Raw genomic sequence first — 19,292 nt, forward strand, 5'->3', positions numbered from 1 at the left:
ATGTAGAAATAAAAAGGTCTAACTTTTAACGCATTTTAGGATAAACCTCCAGGTTTTGTTTGAGGATGCACGTAATGGCAAAGACCTTTGTGAAAACAAAAAGCTATGTATTGCATTTCAAGATTGTGTGAGAGGTATTACTGGCCTTTTGGAAATCAATTTAATCTGCTAAGGCTGCTTAGCCCCTCCCAGGGCTCTTGTACATTTCAAAAGCAGGGAGTGCAAAGTCTGTTTGAGTCCCCAGCTCGCTCCAGCCTTCCCACGGTGCTTCTGTTTTTTAAATGCCCTGCTCTTACTACATTTGAAAGGTGGAAATGCTGCAATTTCTCTGCTGTTCCCCTGCCCCTTCTTCCCATGGCGACAGTGCTGGGGGGAGCTGGCTTTTAAGCTTGCTCCCCCCAGCACCGTATCCTGCTCCCTACCCTTGTTGCAGCAAGGGGGGGAAGCGACTAGTCGAGTAACTAGTTGACTACCCGATAAGCATTTGCTTATTGGATAGTCAAACATTTGCTTATTAGTCTACACTTAAAAAGTTAGTTTTATATAACTACAGCATTCCTGGGTGTAGAAAAGTTACATCCTTGCTCCATATGTATGCTGACCTAATCCACGATGTGTGTATGCTTAGGTCAATGGACTAATTCTTCTGTTGATAGAAGAATGGCTCTTAGAGACAGATTACCTTCTGTTGCTGTAGGAAGCATCTGGGCTATTGCACTACAGCAGTGTTTCTTAAACTTTTTGAGGTCATGGAACACCAAACAATAATAAATTTTTTTAATGCAGAACACCCATGAAAATTTTCTTAAAACAAAAAAAGAATTTGTTGTCAGACAAAAACAAAGTAACAAAAACAAAGAAGAGGTCACAGCACACCTGCGAGTTGTTCATGGAACACCAGTGTTCCACGGAACATAGTTTAAGAAATACTGCACTACAGTTTTGTAGCTGCCTCCTGTAGCTGAGCTGCTGTAACACCTGTAATGTAGACATTAGGGATGTTAAATTGCAAGCAATTGACTAATCGAATAGTTGATAGGGCGGCACCTCCTTCAAAGCGTAACAAGAGCCCTAAGAGAGCCCGGTGTCATGCTCCTTGCGGCATTTCAAAGTGGCAGTGCTCCATGGAGCCCAGGATGAGCTGGGGACTCTCCCCCACTGATGCCGGGCTCCATGTGATGTTACCATTTTGAAATGCTGTGGGGAGCCCAGCCTCAAGCTCCACGTTGTTTTTCAAAGCGGCATTTCCACATGGAGCCTGTGGTCAGCAGGGGAGTCCCCAGCTGATCTCAAGCTCCACGTGGCTGCTGCCGCTTTGAAACGCCACATGCAGCTAGGAGACACTCCAGCTGGCCCTGGGCTGCACGCAGTGTTTCAAAGTGGCAGCGCCTCTTGGAGCCTGGGGTCTGGCCCCAGGCTCCATGCAGCGCTGCCACTTTGAAGTACACCTTCATTCTCCCCACTCTTGCTGCTTCTTTCTAATAGAGGGAGTGGGGAAGCGACTAGTCATCTAGCCTGTTGACTATCCTGTTGACTATCCGGTAAGCATTTGCTTATTGGATAGTCAACTAATCCTTCACATCCCTAGTAGACATGGCCTGGGTTGAGAGGTGATGAATAATTGAACTTAAACAGGGAGGTAAGGTAGCACTGTTGGCACTGATGCTTAAAGACAGACTTTCCTTTGTACATCTTAACTCGGATTTTGAGATTTGTTTCAGTGATTTAATTTACTAGTCAGTTTTACTCCTTCTCGGCATGCATTATATGATTTTGTTTGGTTTTCCAACACTGTGAAAATGTCTAAATCACAGTGTTTGTATCTGATCCTACTGTGGGGGAAGAAGGGAGTGGCTAAAAACAAAGCAATTTTTCAGTCTAAATCTTGGCCCTAGACTTGTTGACTTGCTTGGTAATGCTTGAGTAGACACCATCTGGCATAAAGGGGCGATAGTCATGGAATAAAGATAAACAGATTAGATGCAAGGTTTTGTATGCCTGGTGGCATGTATTAAAATACTTTTTCTTCTCCAGATATATAAGTCTGTGTGTCCTCCTGTAATGAAAAGTTCCTCATGAAGGCATAGTAGCCTCTTTCTTTCCATCATGATCTCCCTGGTTTTCTGAGAGTTGCAGGAGACAACAGTCAGCCAAATAAGAGCATTTGAATGATGGAGAATCTTGGATGCTGACTGGCTGATTATAGGCAGCATGTAACTTATAACACAGTATTGCTTGGTGAAACACATCTTCATACCCATATATCTATAGTTAGTGCAGGGTTCTTAGTACGAAGCTATGTCCCTGTTGGGAAAACTTCCATTAAAATGGATTTCAATACCATTAGGGTACTACCACTTATACTCTTAACTTTGGCCACAAAATTTAATGGAGTCTTCTGAGAATGTGGCACTTGCTGTAAAATGCCTTTAGCAGGGTAACGAATCCCTCTGAGAACAGAAGATAAAACCAGGCACTGCTAACGGAAAGAAAGAGGGCTTTGGGATGGCTGGAGTACGGGCCAAAAGTACCTGTGCTTGGCACCTGACTGTTACTGCAATACAAATAATTATAGTAGAGTAAAAGCTTTCTGTTTAAAGTTTGTTTCCAAGTGCTGTAAAGTCTACATGTTTACAAAAATTGCTTTAAAATGGAGTGTCTCATGAGGGTGTGGGGTTCTGTTATTGATCTTAATTTGGGGCTATATGAGCCCCTGGTTCTTGAGATATAGCTCGTGGAGTTGGGAATGGGGATACTTTTCTTAAAGTTGAGATGTTCTGGAGCCCCTCTATGCTCACAGAGGAATCAAACCAGGACTCAAATAAGCACATCAGGATCTTCCATGGTCTACAGTTACCCACAAAAGTGCATGTATCTTCTGAGGGAAACTAAATTTAAAAAATATTTTGCTTTTTCAGTTAAGCTCCTCATAAGCCTTCATGTGGTTATTTCTGTGGTTTTTTTGAGCATGTACAAAGAGGCTAACTCTCTGGATAACTACCTCTACATCACAGGATCTGGGGGTATTTAAAGATATATAGTGATCATTGAATCCAAGCCTCCTCTTCTGAGGCAGAAATCCCCAGGGTAGAAATCAGAAATGGAAAAAAGCTGGCATGTTGCTCCAATCTGCTTATATCAAAGGGAGATTTTTATTTTGATTAGTTGCAATCTGAGCATCACTGAACATTTAGAGGGCACAAACTATTTTTTGAAAAATAAAGTGAACTATACAAAGAGATACTGAGAGGAAAAAATTATTTTAAACCATGGGGTGTTCTCTCTCAGCTGAGAACATATAAATGAGAGACCTCTCTGGGCCTGCCCCTTGAAATCTGAAACGCATCCTGTGTTGAAAACTGAAAATGTTTGGGAAAAATCAGCTGTCAGGTTTTTTTTTTAATTTTGACTGAGAGCTGGGTACTCCCTCTGTATCCAATAAAAGCACTGCTACAGTTCAGTCGGCACACCCCATAAATTCTAGTTATGCAAGTACAGTTTGCAAAACTACCCCATCTCAGGAAACCATCTTGGTTACAACAGTTTTGTGGCCTATTGAGATGGAAGGCCACTCATGCAGCCCACTTGCTAGCCAACATTTTCATTCGTCGTTCTAATGCTTTAAATACTATCTTACACTCTTGGTTTGATGGAGTTTTTGGATTTGGATTCTATAGAAGATGTTTCAGTGTCCTGAAGCTGTGAGAAATGTAATATGTTCTCTATGCCAGTTTTCTTGCTGTCTTTGGATTTGTGTTCGTTGGCTAAAGTACAGACTGAATAATTTTGAGGTTTATTAGGCAAAATAGTTTTGAAGACAATGGGAAAATCAGATAGTTTTAAAAAAAGATGTCTGGATAATGGCTAGATAATTGAATTCAGCATTGGTTATTGCAATTTTCAAGAAGTAACAAATCAGTTAGTGCAGGGTCTTATAGTCTTGTCACAAAGAAAAACTTGTGTCCTAGTCCGATGCTGACTAGTCTGTCAAGTGATCTTGGTATTAATATGGACCTGTGGATCCTTAAATATGCATCCTTATTTTTCCAATCAGGCTTGTCTGCCATTGAAATTATGAGAGACTCATGTCGAGTTGAAACAATTCAGAAACAGCTTTTCAAACCAAGTTAATTAAATATCTAAATGTCAAAATTACTTTGACCAGGTGTTTCTTATAGCCAAATTTTGCCACTTGAACACACGCAATTGTCATACATTAAAGCAAAATGTAAAATGCCAGTAATTATTTATTATTTTAACTTATTTCTTTGTTCCGTGAGTTTAATAAACTCTTGTGCCATTTTAAGTGAAAAATGATGCTCTTCAGCTTGAGACTTTTTGTAAAGCTTCTTCCCTTCCATCTAAGAACGTATCAATTACCTTGGCTACAATCTGTGTAATTTATTTTTTAGCCTGAACTCTTTGAAAAATTCAGGGTTTCTTGCAACTAACTTTTTGCTTTCAGGAAGCACATTTTCTCCTGACAAATAGTACTATGTTTAGTGTAAGTAGTTGCTGAAGATTCAGTGCTCTCAATTGCTTACTGATTTAGCATAATTCCTAAACAAATAAAAATAAACTTGTTAGTAAAATGCAGGTATGCATCATACATTGTAGTCATTCAGAGGCTATTTTCACCTATTCAGCTTCACAGTCTCTCTGACTGGTTTCTCAGAGTTCATTTAGGTGACTTGAGGAATTATGACAACTGTATTTTTATTTTCTTTCTAGATTTTGAAGTGGTCTCTCCTAAAACACACAGTGAATAGGGTGCTTGTTAGCAACAAGGTGTTCTTGCTGGCTAGGCAGCAACAGAAATTCACTTTCTCTTATCCAGATGTTCTGGTTTCAAGGAGAAACATGTTGAACAACAGAGGACATTTGTTTGTGTGTGTGTGCATATACTAGCAGATTTACCTGGCGTTGTTCAGGTCATTATAGATGGGCTTAAGGCAGGGGACTGGGAGTGCAGATGTGTAGGAATCGGGGCAGTGGGTGAGGTATGCAGGAGGCATGAGGGATGCCTCGCTCCATCTGGGGTGGGAGGTGGGGGCATGCATCCTGGCCAGCAACTCACCAGCACAGGAACCTTAAGGTGACTAGGAACATCTAGAGCACCACCCCCAGCTGGGCATTCTTTTATTGGTGTGCCAGCCCCTGTTGTCATTCTGCAGTTTGACCTGCTAACAGACCCCTCTCTGTCTTTTATGAGAAACAGTCATATTCCAGGCAAATCCCATTGTTCTGACACAACCAAAGCCTCATTACTTTAAAGTTATGATAAGAGAGAGTTGCATACCAAATTATGTGGTCCTTGCTCTTATGTAGGAGGAGTTCTTGAACAGATTGATTCACAGACAGATGCACAAAGTCTCTAAAACATGTATAAAGATGTAAATATGTATTTATTTTGTTGGTTGGTTAGCGTTGTATATAGTTCCTTCTCTTACCAATGCTGACATGACCAGTCAGAAAGGAACATGTGTTTTTTGCAAGGCTTAAAATGTTCAGGCCGAACAAGTTTCTCATCATTTAATGAGACAATGAGGACTGTTCTTTATGATTTCTTAGAACTTTTTCTGGAATATTCCAGTATTTTTGTGCAGCACATTTTGTACTATATACCATTTTGTGAATGTTCAACTGCTTATCTTAGTAGTGTACTTCTGCAAGGTATTTCTAATGGACCGCTTTATGGAGTGGTTCTTTGGGCACAAACTTGGCTGCTGAAAAGAAGATGCAGTCATGCAATCTGCAGAAATGTAAATTTTGAAGTTAGAACAATGGCTTTACACAGCCATTTCTGGGTGTTTCTTTTTTTTAGTAGTTCATTCTGCAATAATATGAAATAATTTGACTTGTTTTCTTGATCCATACCAATAGATATAAGAATTAATTTACTACCGAACAGCTGTCCATTCCTCTGTGTCCTATTTGATTGTTTCCTACATTTAAGCAGTAAGGGTAGTAGGAAACTGGCTGTTGCTCAGTTATTTAGGTCTTACATCATTTGGAGTGGTTCACTTCAAAGATCTGCCCTTTACATCGACTCCTCAACATACCATTTGAACACATCAGCTCCTTTAATACAAAACAAATACCTTATTAGATGTACATTCATTAAAATTAGTTATATATTCTGTTGATCACATTTCTGTTTAAATTAGACACCATGCTCTAAACAACTAGCAATACAGTGAAGCCCCTATTTTATGAACAAATTAGGAATTGAAGGATTCAAAAAACCAAGTTCATAAAATGAACATCTCAGAATTACATTAGGTATGATTCATAAATTTATTGTTCACTGACAGCATATGTAACAAATGTATATATTGCGTATGGATTTTTTTCTGTTTGCAAGAACTGTATCTTTGCTGCCAAATCTGTCTCTTACAAATCTGTACAGCTGCTTGAATACTGGCTGAAAGATTGAAATCACATTCCACTGCAGAGGGATGACTTCAGTTTTAAGGGGGGTGGAATCAAAGCAAAACAAAAAGGATCTCATAACTGGTTGTTTATAAGATGATTGTTCCTAAATTGCAGCTGTATTTTGATGGTGGCTAGGTTGCCAAGGCAGTGATTCCTCTTCATATGGAAAGGGATCTTTTACAGAAGGCCTTTAAATATTTTTAGTTTTTGAGTTTCTTTAGATTTGTCTAGTAACGTTATACCTTGAATTTCTGTTGGGTAGCATATTATGATCTAATTAACTCTTTTACAGACTTACAGTCAACATAAAGCTTATAAAATAGGAGAAAAAGATACAAGAAAATTAATTCACAACTTAGCAAGAGTTTGTGGCTAAGCCTCCTTAGTTATCTGTTTGTACTTACTCAAAATCCGTTTCCTTTGTTGGGAGGAAACACAGAAATGGCATGTGCTATTGGATTTGATTTAAAGGCTTAGATTTAGGCCTAAGTTTTGTCAAGGTTCTCTTTTCTATATTATTACATTAATTTTTTTCCTGTATTGTCATTGCATTAAATAAGGGTGGTGGAATTTTGCCTCCGATCCTGTGGATGAGACAAAGAAATTTTAAAGGGAAGCAGCATATCTTGTGTGCTTATTGATTTAGGCTGAAATATTCTGTTTGGTGCTCATCCAAAAAAACTATAGAAGAAGAATGTAAAACAAAAAGGCATATAAACTGTCTGATCTGCTTTCTTGTGGTTCTCTGCATGATTTAGTTTTCAAGCAAATCACTTATTTATAAATGGGACATCATTGTAGAAATAAAAGGAAGAGCTTGTTTGGAAATCTTCCGAAGCAACTCGCTGGCTAGGTGCCAGCATCCGGCTTTTTAGGCCTCTCTCCAGTAATGGGGAACAAGATCTGTGTTCTGAAAAAAGGTGTAATATCTTGAAGAAAACAGGCAAAGACTGTGACAGGTTGAGCTAAGAGACTGACCAGCTTTATAATTGATATCAGGAGAAGAGTCATGGCTTCAATAAGGAACATGGTATCAATCTTGTATCCAAATTGTTGGCCTATACATATCCAATTCTATTTGTTGGTGATGCTTTGCATCTTCCATTCAGAGCCAGTTATTTCATTTTACTAGTAACCTTTTTCTCTACAGTCACTGGGTTCATATGTTTTTGTTTGTGTATAGGATTTTCATGGGTGTCTAGTAATCTTGTGCCAACTTGGAGTGGCGGGTTACAGTGGTAAGGCTAAGAAGAAATAATCACATGACAGATCAGCACACTTTGAGGTGGATTAATGCTAAGACACTTAAGTTGTGTCGTATGTTAGCTTTGGCACTATGCTCTACATGTATAATACATGTACAACCTAAGGATGTAAGCAACTACTCGAGTAGTCAACTATCCAATACGCTTAGGCTAGTTTGTGTGGAGGGGAAAGCCACAGCGGTCCCAGAGCCAGCATGAGCCGGGACTGCTTAGTCCTGTCTTGCGCCGGCCTCGGGAGCTACCCTCTCTAGGGATGTTAAATTTCAATTAATTGAATAATCGAATAGACTCTGGGATTTCCATTAACTATTCAATTAGTCGATAAGGACTAGAATGTTCTGCCGTTGAAATGTACAAAAGATTGAAAAGCGACATGGAGCCTGGAGCCAGCGGGGAGTCCCCCTCTAGCCTCTGGCTCCATGCAGGCACTTCCCCTTTGAAATGTACAAGGGCCCCAGCGGAGGCTCTTGTACATTTCAAAGTTGGAACGCTGCATGGAGCCTGGTCAGAAGGCAGCTCCCTGCTGGCCTCGGGCTCCATGCTTTGTTTCAATCTTTGAAGTGTACAAGAGCCCCAGCGGAGACTCTTGTACTTTACAAAGTTGATACACTGCTGCTGCGCCCCTGCCCCCTCCCACAGAACTGGAGCTGGGGGGATCTGACTTTTAAGCCAGTTTCCCCCAGCGCTCTCACCTCTCTTCCTTCCCCCTGCTGCCTCTTTGTGATAGAGGCAGCAAGGGCTGGGGGAAGCAACTAGGGTGTCAACTATCCAATAAGCTTTTGCTTATTGGATAGTCAGCTAGTTAGTCACTTACATCCCTGACACCCACTGCAGCTCTGCAGTTGAACTGAAATGTAATAGGAGCCAGGCTGCCTGCACTCCTGGCTCCTAGTACATTAAACTGCAGAGCCACAGCAGGGGTAGCGAACCACCCCCCCTCCATTGACTAATCAAATAGTCAATGGAAATTCCATCTACTACTTGATTAGCTAATTAACCACTACTTAAAATCCCTAGTTCAAAATGTGCCTTTATTATACTTTCTGATATGTCAGAGTTACAGTACTTCATTCTGTCATAGACTATATCTTTTATCCATCTCTGATCTAGACTGTCAGTTAACAACATTTGCTCAACTGGTGTTGAGTAATTAAGTATATTAAGAGTCTAATGGAATCATTGTGCAGTAACTTCTTTGGAAGGATTACACAAAAGGGTCAATGTAAAGGGGAAGTGAGATGAGGCACAAAGTTGGTGCGAGGCTAGGCATGCTTTTAGCCTAAATCCAAAATACATCCTCTGAGATTTATGATTGATAAATTTACTGTAAGGTCCTGCACTATCATGTGGGTAAACCAGATCAATTTCTAATCTTTCTGAACTGGAAAGCAGGGTCTTGTAGTTGCTGCAGGGCTGCTTCAAAAAACAGGCTTTAACAAACAGACCGGATAGGTAGGGTCCCATGGGAAGAAGCATTAAAGGGGTTCAGGAGAATAGATGGTTTCTGAAGGAGACGGTATAAAGGGGTGCCTGCAGACTATCCCAGTGCGAAGGAAAGAGCCACAGTGGCTTATTATGTTTCCTATCAGAAGCTCTTTAATGACCTGAAATCAAAAGGGAATCGTGCAAAAACTGTAAGCACAGACAAATTGCTAAGGAGATGTATGTAAGGATAGCACAAACATATATGGGGCAAAATCAAAGTCAAAGGCACAAAATGAGTTACACCTAGCAAGGGACATAAAGGGTAATGAGAAGTAATTATTTATATACATAAGATGAAAGAAGGCATAGGACTTCCACTTGATTGGGAAGGAGAGCTAATAACTGATTACAGTAAGAAGACTAAAGTGTTTAATGCCTATTTTGCTTCAGTTTTCGTTGAAAAGGTTAATTGTGACCAGATATTTAACATAATTAAATGTTTAATAAGGGAAAGTAATACAAGTGAAAATAAGAAAAGGAATAGGCTTCCCAGAGAGATTGTGGAATCAGCGTCACTGCATACCCTTAAGAACAAGTTGGAAAACACGTATCAAGTGTGATCTAAGACTGTCTGCTTGGTTCTGTGTTAGCTTAGGAGGCTGGAGTTGATAGGTGCATGAGATCTCTTCCAGCTCTACCTTGTCTGATACAGTGTATTGTACACACTGAATGTAGATGAAGATGTCTCATACTGTTTGATATCTGTCCCTTTCAGCTGATTATTCGAGCTAAGTGTATCAAATTTAGCCTGTTCAAATCAAGCTTTAATCACATATTGTTTAGTTATTGCAACAAACAAAACACAATCATAAGCACTCTGCTTCAGTAGTTCTTTATGTAAATGCCTTACTGCTAGATAAATGTAAGCCTCATAAATGTTCTGATCACCTAACCTCTTAAAGATGACCTAGGGAAGATAAAATCCCAAATTCCAATACTTTTACCAATATACAATCAGTATCCCAGCAGCCACACTGAATTTCATCAGCACATGACCCCTAAAATTGTAAATGTGCTATATAAAAGCCCTTAACATTGCCTTTCGGGAGGGCATTCAGCACACAGCTGCAAACCTACAAAAATGTCATCCGTCCAAATAAGCAGAATATTTGAACATCTTTAATTTTTGTGCCTTTGGCAATGGTGGTGGAAGGGGAAACAAAATGGGGTGATCCTATTCAATAGGCCAACTTTATATTGTCCCTTTTAGGAGAGAAGTAAATCTTGGTAGTAGGTAAACATCTTTCACAGGTATATAACTTGAGAGACTGTCTGTGGTCTCAATAACGATGACATTTTGGGGGATGACTAATGCCCATTTGTTTTTGTCTTTCAGTAGAATGTTGCCTAATGGCTGTGGTATTACTGTGACTAGAGTTACAGGCACTTTTAAATTAGTGAGTCAGCAAACATAATGAAAAAGGAGAGAATTATGGGGCATGTGAATTACTTAATCTTGAATTGAAGGTTGTATTTTTAAAGGGATGTGACATTTAATGGGCATGTGTCAGAATGTTATACTGAGTGTACACAGGAAGTACATTCTGTAAGTTCTTCCTGAATGTGAAGAAATAAATCAGTCAAGTCCTTTGCTTGTAATATAGGCAGTCATTCACCAAGAGATTTTGTGGCACGAAGGACAACTTACTGACAACAAGTCCAGCAGAATTTTTGGAATACTGAGAGTCCCACGGCTTTGCATCTTCAGGTATTGACGGACTGCTGGGGTAAGAAACATATTGTATAAACTTTAGGGATATGATTAATACTTTTCAAATTGCTACATTGTTTGTATTTTTAGTGGTGTCTTATCACATCTGTTCCAATGCTTCTCTTCTAGTATTTTGAAATATTTGTACATACAGTCCTCATCTGTTATGTTTAAAAAGTTTCTTTTTTCGTCTCAGGAGAGGGAAGAAGATGATGATGATGATGATGATGATAATAATAATCAGGGCTTGACAAAGGACGGTGAAAGCCGCTCGCCAGCCCTGCACTGTGCATGCGCAAGAGCTGCATTCCGCATGTGCACGCCGCCAGTAAACGGGGTGCGTGGCTGAAATCTACTCGCCACGGGCTAGTAGATTCTATAGTTTGTCGAGCCCTGATAATAATTAATAGCAGCCGTGTGGTACATGGGAAGGTGGCCTCAGGTTGGTCTGCAAGTGTCTGTGTGTTTAAGTGCTCTATATACTCTAACTCCAATGTTACTGTAGTCCCTATGTAGTGAGCATAGGGTTGCCAGGTGTCCAGTACTGAACCAAACAGTCTGTTGTTTTTGACTCTTGTCTAGTAAAAAAATTCAGAAAATACTAGATACCTAAAATGTCTGGTACTTTCTGATTTTTTTTTTTTTTTTCCCCTGCAGCTAGGAGGTGAAAATCCCGGGCTGTCCGGCTTGATACGGAGGCAGCCTGGCAACCCTAGTGCTTACCAGGTTCCGCAGGGGAGCTGTCCGGCCCAGTGCAGGGAGGCAAGATGGCGGGTGGCCGCCAGCAGCTTGTTAGGGCCAAAAAGCCTCAAAAGCATTTCTTTAAGGGGCCACACTGGTGGTGGTGGTGGTTGGTTTTTTTCCTCTTCTCAACTTTCGTCTTTCTCCTCCCCCCCCCCCCCCCCCAACACTTTTTTTTTTCCTCAGCAGAATTTTTTTCCCCTGTGTTGGTTAAACCATCTGGCAACTCTGAGCAGGGTTGGCTGCTCACTGACCCTGAGGAAGAAGAGCCCCCCTCTGAGACCATGTGGACTGAGCCAGAGCCTACTCCTTTAAGTCCAGAGAGGCCTGAGGGAGGGGCAGGAAGTATAAAAGCTAGGCCCAGAAGCTCAATAGGGGGCCAGCTGTTGGAGGGAGCAGAGGCCTACCCTAAAGACGCTGAGGAGGTGGCCAAGGTGTCCCAGGCCTTGAGGAGGTGACCCTAACCTTGGACTATACAGACCCTGTGAATCCATCGCTGCCTGGGAGCCAGGTACAAACTGAAGGGGAATCAGGAAGTGGCCCAGGGGAAGGGGAGGATGGTCAGGTGGACCTGATCACCCTTTAAGGTATGTCAGCATACTTAGGGATGGATTCCCTGCTGACCCCAGTGGACGCCAAAGCTGCCAATGCTTGGGCCCTGGACTGGGACGCAATAGAGTAGAGAGGGCCTGCATCCTCCCAGTCACCGTCATATTGGGTGGCAGTCTCCTCCTTCCCACTTGTGTTGTGAAAGCTGTTTGTTTGCCTGCCCCACCCTGAAACAGGACCGGGGCCACCATTTGACTTTGAGAGCTTTTTATTTGCCAACCTGCCTTTGGGCCCTTGGTCTTAAAGGGGCTGCCAGGCTAGGAAGTATAGGCTTGAGCACCGGGCAGGGGCCCAGGACTGAGCGAGAACGCTTACACCCTAATATAAACATATACAAACTTAGGGTGGCACATGGACAGGCACCATCAATTCAGAACCTGAAAAGTATGGACATAAATTAAAGGAAAACCTTGTCCTCTTTACTGCTTTCACATTGCTGATAATACTCTATAACCTTTCACTTTGCCCTCTCAACAGCTCACAAAAAGTAATGTATACCCATATTCCTCAAACTTACATTTTGTCACAGACCTGGCCTCAGTCATTCTTGTAGAAAAATTGGCACGTATGACTGTCACACATTGCATATACAGGCAGTCCCCGAGTTACGCGGATCTGACTTATGTTGGATCCACAGTTACGAACGGGGTTTTTCTCGCCCCGGAGGATGGGAGAGGCGGGACGCCCAGATGCGCCGCGGTCCCACCGCCTGCGTCCTCCGGGGCGAGAAAAGCTGCTCCGCATCTCCCTGGTCTGCTGGGGGGGGGAGCCCCCCCTCCCAGCAGACCAGGGAGACGCTGAGCAAAGCCCCGGAGCACGTGTGCAGCGGGACAGCCCAGACGCACCGCGGCTGTCCTGCTGCCGGCGTGCTCCGAGGCTTTGCTCCCCATCTCCCTGGTCTGCTGGAGACCAGCAGACCAGGGAGACGCGGAGCAAAGCCGCGGAGGACCCGGGCTGCGGGACCACCGTGCGTCTTGGTCCGCCGCCCGCGTCTCCCTGGTTTGCTGGGGGGGGGGGGGGTGCAGCTAGTGCCCCCCCCCACAGCAGACCAGGCTTTCCTCCGGACGCCTGTGGTAGAGCAGCTGGGGCGCTGCCAGTTGGTCCCGTAGTGCCGCTCTGGGCGCTACTGGACCAACCCAGCAGCACCCCAGCTGCTCTGCCCCAGGCGTCCCCAAGTCAGCCGCTGCTGAAACTGACCAGCGCTGACTACAGGAAGCCCGAGCCAGAGTTGCTCTGCCCCGGGCTTCCTGGAATCAGCCACTGATCAGTTTCAGCAGCAGCTGACTTGGGGACACCTGAGGTTCTTAAGTTGAATCTATGTAAGAACTGGCATCCAGATTCAGCCTGTTGACACTGATCAGCGGCTGATTCCAGGAAGCCTGGGGCAGAGCAACTCTGCCTCGGGCTTCCTGTAGTCAGCCGCTGGTCAGTTTCAGCAGCGGCTGAATCTGGACGCCAGTTCCGACTTACATACAGATTCAACTTAAGAACAAACCTACAGTCCCTATCTTGTATGTAACCCGGGGACTGCCTGTATTTAGGAAGTTGTTTTGCCTCAACCGTACAAAGCTTATTAAACTTTTGAGCTGGAGTGAGTTTGAATTTGGGGTGTGGTATGTATTGCTTGTTGGTGTCTGTTGGAGGTTGAAATTAAAGCTTTATGAAGTCTGGGAGTGCTCTAGGCTAGTTTTTTTTTTTAAGTTACCAGTCTATAGATCTCCCTGAAACAGTTTAGAGGGGCAGCAAGCTGGTCTCTGGTATGAAAGGCTGAGAAACACTGGCCTAATCAATGTCAAAATGGCACAGAGTGCAGAAACTCTTTCCATCTCAGTTTTGCATTGATGGGATTCATCCTGATTCAACTTTAGCTGTCATTAAGGTTTATTTCCTATTTTGTTGATGGATTTGGTGTACTGTAGTGGTAGGTCTATAAAGTCACAAGGGAGGTAGAAGATGATACTTATATTTAAGTTATAATTTACAGATAATTGTCCTTAATTCCCCCAATTTTTTTATTAAAAACAAGTTTATTAATTCCATCTGTTGCATGCAATCACACTAACCCCTTTGCATGGGTCAGCAGCAGGGTTGGAACACTGGATTTTCAGACTCCAAGTTCCGATCTTAAAGTAGAAGTATGGTTGAACTTCTGTGGTCCAGGACTTTCTGGTTCAGCAGCATCCATTGGATGTTGCTGGATCAGAGAATCCCTGTGGAACAGATGACTGGCAGGGTTCAGAACTCGCTGGAGCTTGGTGGCTGGGGAAAGTAGCCCAGTGGGGAGGCTGGAAGTCCCTCTCTCTTGACCTCCCCAGTCCAGTAACTCCCTTGTCTGGAAAGAATTTGTTTGAGATTAGGGGGTTGTCTGTAGGCGAGGAGTGGCCTTTCCCTCAAAGCCTGTGAGAGTGAGAGGTCATTTTCCAGGAAAGGTTGTAGATTGTTGATAATGCATTGGAGGGGTTTAAGTTGTGGACTGTACGTGATGACGAGTGGTGGTCTGTTTTTCTCTTCTTGGCCTGTATTGAAGTACAGACAGTCCCCGAGTTACGCGGCTCCGACTTATGTCGGATCCGCAGTTACGAATGGGGCCCTCCCTCTCCCTGGTCTCCAGCAGACCAGGGAGAGGAAGCAAAGCGGCGGAACACGTGGGCAGCGGACAGCCCAGACGCGTCTGGGCTGTCAGCTGGCCGCGTGTTCCGCCGCTCTGCTCTGCTCTGCTCTGCTCTGCTCTGCTCTGCACCCCGTCCCCCTGGTCTGCAGACCAGGGGGACGGGGAGCAAAGCAGAGCAAAGCCACGGAGCCCGAGGGCAGCAGGATAGCCATGGCGCGTCTGGACTGTCCCGCTGCCCCCGTGCTCCGTGGCTTTGCTCCGGACGCCTGTGGTACAGCAGCTGGGGCGCTGCTGGTTGGTCCCGTAGCGCCGCTCTGGGCGCCACTGGACCAACCCAGCAGCACCCCAGCTGCTCTGCCCCAGGTGTCCCCAAGTCAGCAGCTGCTGAAAATGACCAGTGGCTGACTACAGGAAGCTCCTGCCCTGGGCTTCCTGGAATCAGCCACTGTTCAGTTTCAGCAGCAGCTGACTTGGGGATGCCTGGGGTTCTTAAGTTGAATCTGTATGTAAGTCAGAACTGGCCTCCAGATTCAGCCGCTGTTGAAACTGATCAGTTTCAGCAGTGGTTGAATCTGGACGCCAGTTCCGACTTACATACAGATTCAACTTAAGAACAAACCTACAGTCCCTATCTTGTACGTAACCCGGGGACTTCCTGTAGTTCATGTCTCTTTTGGCTCTGTTGATCTGGGTTTTTTTTTTCCACTTCTCTGTGTAGATGTTTGTCTCTGTCTGTGGGATTGGAGCAAATCCAGTTGTATTTTAGGGCTTGGCTGAAAACAATAGATTGAGAAATGTGCCTTGGATGGAAGCTAGAGGCATGAAGGTAAGTGTAACCGTCGGTAGGTTTCCAGTATAAGGTGGTGGAAATGTGTCTGTCCTGTAATTGTATTCTAGTGTCAAGGCAGTGGGTTTCTCGTGTGGACTGATCCAAGCTGAGGTTGATGTGGGGTGGAAGTTGTTGAAATCCCTATGAAATTCTTTAAGGGTCTCTTTCCTGTGGGTCCAGATGATGATGATGATGATGATGATGATGTCATCAGTGTAGCATAAGTAGAGTAACAGTGTTAGAGAGCGAGAACTGAGAAAACGTTGTTTAAGGTCAGCCATCGAGATGTTGGCATATTGAGGGGCCATGCACTCCAAGTTGGAGATCATAGCCTTGCTCAATAATAGCAGTGAGGTACATGGGATTATAATGTAGTTAGTAAAGGTAAGGGTTGAACAGAGTCTCTTTCCTAATTCAGGAAATCTCCCTTGGGACTTTCCCATCAAATATCTCTAACTTCTCTCTTAGACCTCCAGATACAATTTTTTTTTTTTATCTTGAGCAGCTATTGCAGGATCACTGTTGCACTCAGTGATTTGACTTGTTGCATTTCTCTGACAAAAAAGTGAAAAATCATAACGCAAACAGGTCCTTTATATAAAACTGCTCCACATGTGCCTATGAACAAAATAGTAAAGAATATATCCCATTGTTCATTTTCCTGGCAAAGCATGTCTGAAAACAGGTGAGGGAACTCTTTTTTTTGAAGCTTTGCTGAACACTTACACTTTTTCAGTATCAAACCAGTTTGCATCAACACGAAAAATTCAGATACAGGAGGCCCCCGCTTTACGACGGCCTGATTTATGACCCCCAGCGCTTATAACCTTTTACGTAAGTGTGGAAGGGGATGAAATCCCCCAACTTACGTCCTCGACACCACATTTACGACGATGTCCGACACCTGTCATAAATGCAGGCTCGAGTTACGATGCCCCCGACTTGCGACGCTATCCCCAGAGCCGATCGTGTTGCAAATCGGGAGCAGCCTGTACTGAAAGCTGACATTCTGTCTTGCCATTTTATTGCCCTTGAAAATAAAAGTTTAAAGTTCATGTGTTTAACTTACTTTTGACTCAACCTTAACTCTAGTTTGTAACCAGCCAGTCCACAGTTGCATGTAACCTTCCTCTTTATTACAACACACATCCATTCCAAAACCATCCAGCAAATAACCCCCATCTGAAAAATAAAACTGAACTAGTACAAATCACCTATTTCACAATTAATTCATAATTAAAGTATGTTGAATACATAAAACTGATATCCATGCTTGAGTCACACTGTTGCTCCATAGCCAATTCCCTTATGTACAGATGCTAGTTTTGTATATGGGTCAAGGCTGGTCTGGGTAGCTCAGTCTTCACTGAGGACTTTGTCTTTGGTCTAATCCATGTTATGCAGAATTTAGCAAAAAGATATATTTTGCAGCATTAGTCATTGAACAGTGTTGAGGGTCCACAAATGTATTTCCATTTTGTTTTTATTTTCCCAGGATCTTATAGTTCACCATTGTGCTACAGCTGCTTATCAATCATACAGCTGAACTCTCCCTACATTTTGTAGTAATGAAAAATTTGTATGAACAAAGGATGTTAAGGAACAAGTTTGCTAATTGTGTAGCTGATACAATTTGTAATGACTACACGGTTAGTTGATAAGGGGAGGTTCTTTTCAGAGCTTCAGCAGGGTTAGCTCCCAGAACTGGCGAGTCAGGACTGCGCAGTCCCGGCTCACGCCAGTTCTGAGACCGCTGCGCTTCTGAATTTTAAAGGTAGTAAGAGCCCGGTGGCTTGCACTGGGTCCAGCAGCCCCTCTTCACGGCAGCCCAGGCTAGAACTGGGCATGGATAGAAGCTACTGCCAAAGCAGCCTCCCCTCCACCCTGGGATTATAGAGAGACACCAGCATAGTTTAGAGCTGTTTCTGGCTACATAGGATTATATTCTTAACAGTTCTAAGTTACATGACCTAATACATTATATTCTAAAGGGGCAATAATAATAATAAATCTAAACATTTAACAATCTTAACTAATAATAATAAGAAGAATTAATAATAAATCTAAACACTTTAAGTTGTGGGGAACAAATTATGGGGAGTCACTTCCATTTGGGGGAATCACATTTTTAATACATTAATATGTTATCCCTACACTGGTTTAAAAGCCAGTTCCCCCCAGCTCCATGGGAGGGGTTAGGGGGGCAGTGGAGGTGTTCCATCTTTGAAATGCACAAGAGTCCTTCCTGGGGCTCTTGTACATTTCAAAGCAGAAGCACTGCATGGAGCTCAGGGCCAATGGGAGTCTCAAAGTCCCCTCTGGCCCCAAGTTCCATGCGGCATTTCCATCTTTGAACATTTCAAAGGTGGAACACCGTGCAGCACCTCTGCCGTGGAAATGTAGCAGCAGCTGGGTTGGCTTTTGCTACATTTCAAAGTGGAAACACCCTTATCAACTAATTGAATAGTTGATGGAAATTCCATCGACTACTGGATTAGTTGATTAATCAATTTGAACATCACAAATCCCGGCCAGCAGTTGCCATTCTCCTGGTGCCCATTTTTGAAGGTAGGGCTGTCCCTAGCAGCAGCTCAGAAGTAAGGGTAACTCCATTCATCTGAAGAAGTGGGTTGTGCCCACAGAAGTACAAACCATCTACATTTTTTGTTAGTCTGTAAGGGTATGTCTAGACTACATGCCTCTGCCGACAGAGGCATGTAAATTAGTCATACCGACATAGTCAATGAAGTGGGGATTTAAATATCTCCTGCTTCATTAGAATAAAAATGGCCGCTATGTTGTGCCGGCTCAGCTGTTTGTTGGCACAAACCAGCAGTCAAGACAGGGATCGGTCGACAAGAAGAGCCTTTGCTGACCGATCCTGTAAACCTCGTTTGCAGAGGCATGTAGTCTAGACATACCCTAAGGTGCTTCAGGACTATTCATTGTGTGTTTACTTTTTTTCCAGTTAAACTAACATGGCTACCCCTCTGAAACTTTCATAACACTGTCCATTACGTTGTAATGGCTATTCAGAGTCCATTAAGAAGTCTTTCCTCTACTTTGAGAGAAGGACTAGGAAATTACATGGACAGCATGGTATTTCTGGGAATTCTCCTAGGTCCTTGAGGTATCATAAAAGGCTTCTTGAAATTTTATGCATAAGCTATTACTTGTCGGAGTTGTGCGGGAACTGTAGGACAGGTAGCTAGATGATAATGCAACTTCAGTGCTGTTAATGTGCATTGCACAACAAAACATCCGTGATTCTTAACTTGAAACAAAAAGGTAAACATGAACATACTACAGCATTGGAGCTTAAATTGGTACTATTTCACAGTTTCATGTCAGCACTGGGCAGGCCACCTGCTCATGTTGAATCCAAAATAGCCTACTCCTAACTTATTCCTTCTTTGAAGTCTATTAATAGAAGGAAGTACAATGTGTTGATACACCAGGTTTATTTATCTTGTTTGATTTACAAAACTATTAGTTCTTCTTCGAGTGGTCCCCGTGGGTGCTCCACTCCAGGTGTCGGGTCCCGTCCCGGCGCCGCTGGTCGGAAAAACTTCTATAGCCGTAGCCGAGCCGGACCGCGCACGCGCG

The 19,292-nt window shown here is 43.3% G+C and overlaps 1 protein-coding gene across 5 annotated transcripts in view; it reads left to right on the forward strand.

The window, feature by feature from the left end:
- The window catches only part of ADIPOR2 (adiponectin receptor 2), an 85,239-nt gene that overhangs the window by 2,091 nt on the left and 63,856 nt on the right, over window positions 1–19,292 (forward strand). For 2 of the 5 annotated variants that reach the window (XM_025190906.3, XM_006135457.5), the window contains exon 2: window positions 10,790–10,912. The exons of 1 other annotated variant lie outside the window; for it this stretch is intronic. Coding sequence is in view for 1 of the 4 variants with exons in the window: in XM_075941199.2 (XP_075797314.1) it covers window positions 15,663–15,683 (21 nt within the window). In the remaining 3 variants the exon portion in view is untranslated. Of the gene's footprint in view, window positions 1–10,789; window positions 10,913–15,575; window positions 15,684–19,292 lie in introns of all 5 variants that reach the window. 2 more of the 5 variants (XM_075941199.2, XM_075941210.2) reach the window with 2 other exon arrangements.

This window comes from Pelodiscus sinensis, chromosome 1 (assembly GCF_052426305.1).
Source record: "Pelodiscus sinensis isolate ZL-2025 chromosome 1, ASM5242630v1, whole genome shotgun sequence".
NCBI lineage: Eukaryota > Metazoa > Chordata > Testudines > Trionychidae > Pelodiscus > Pelodiscus sinensis.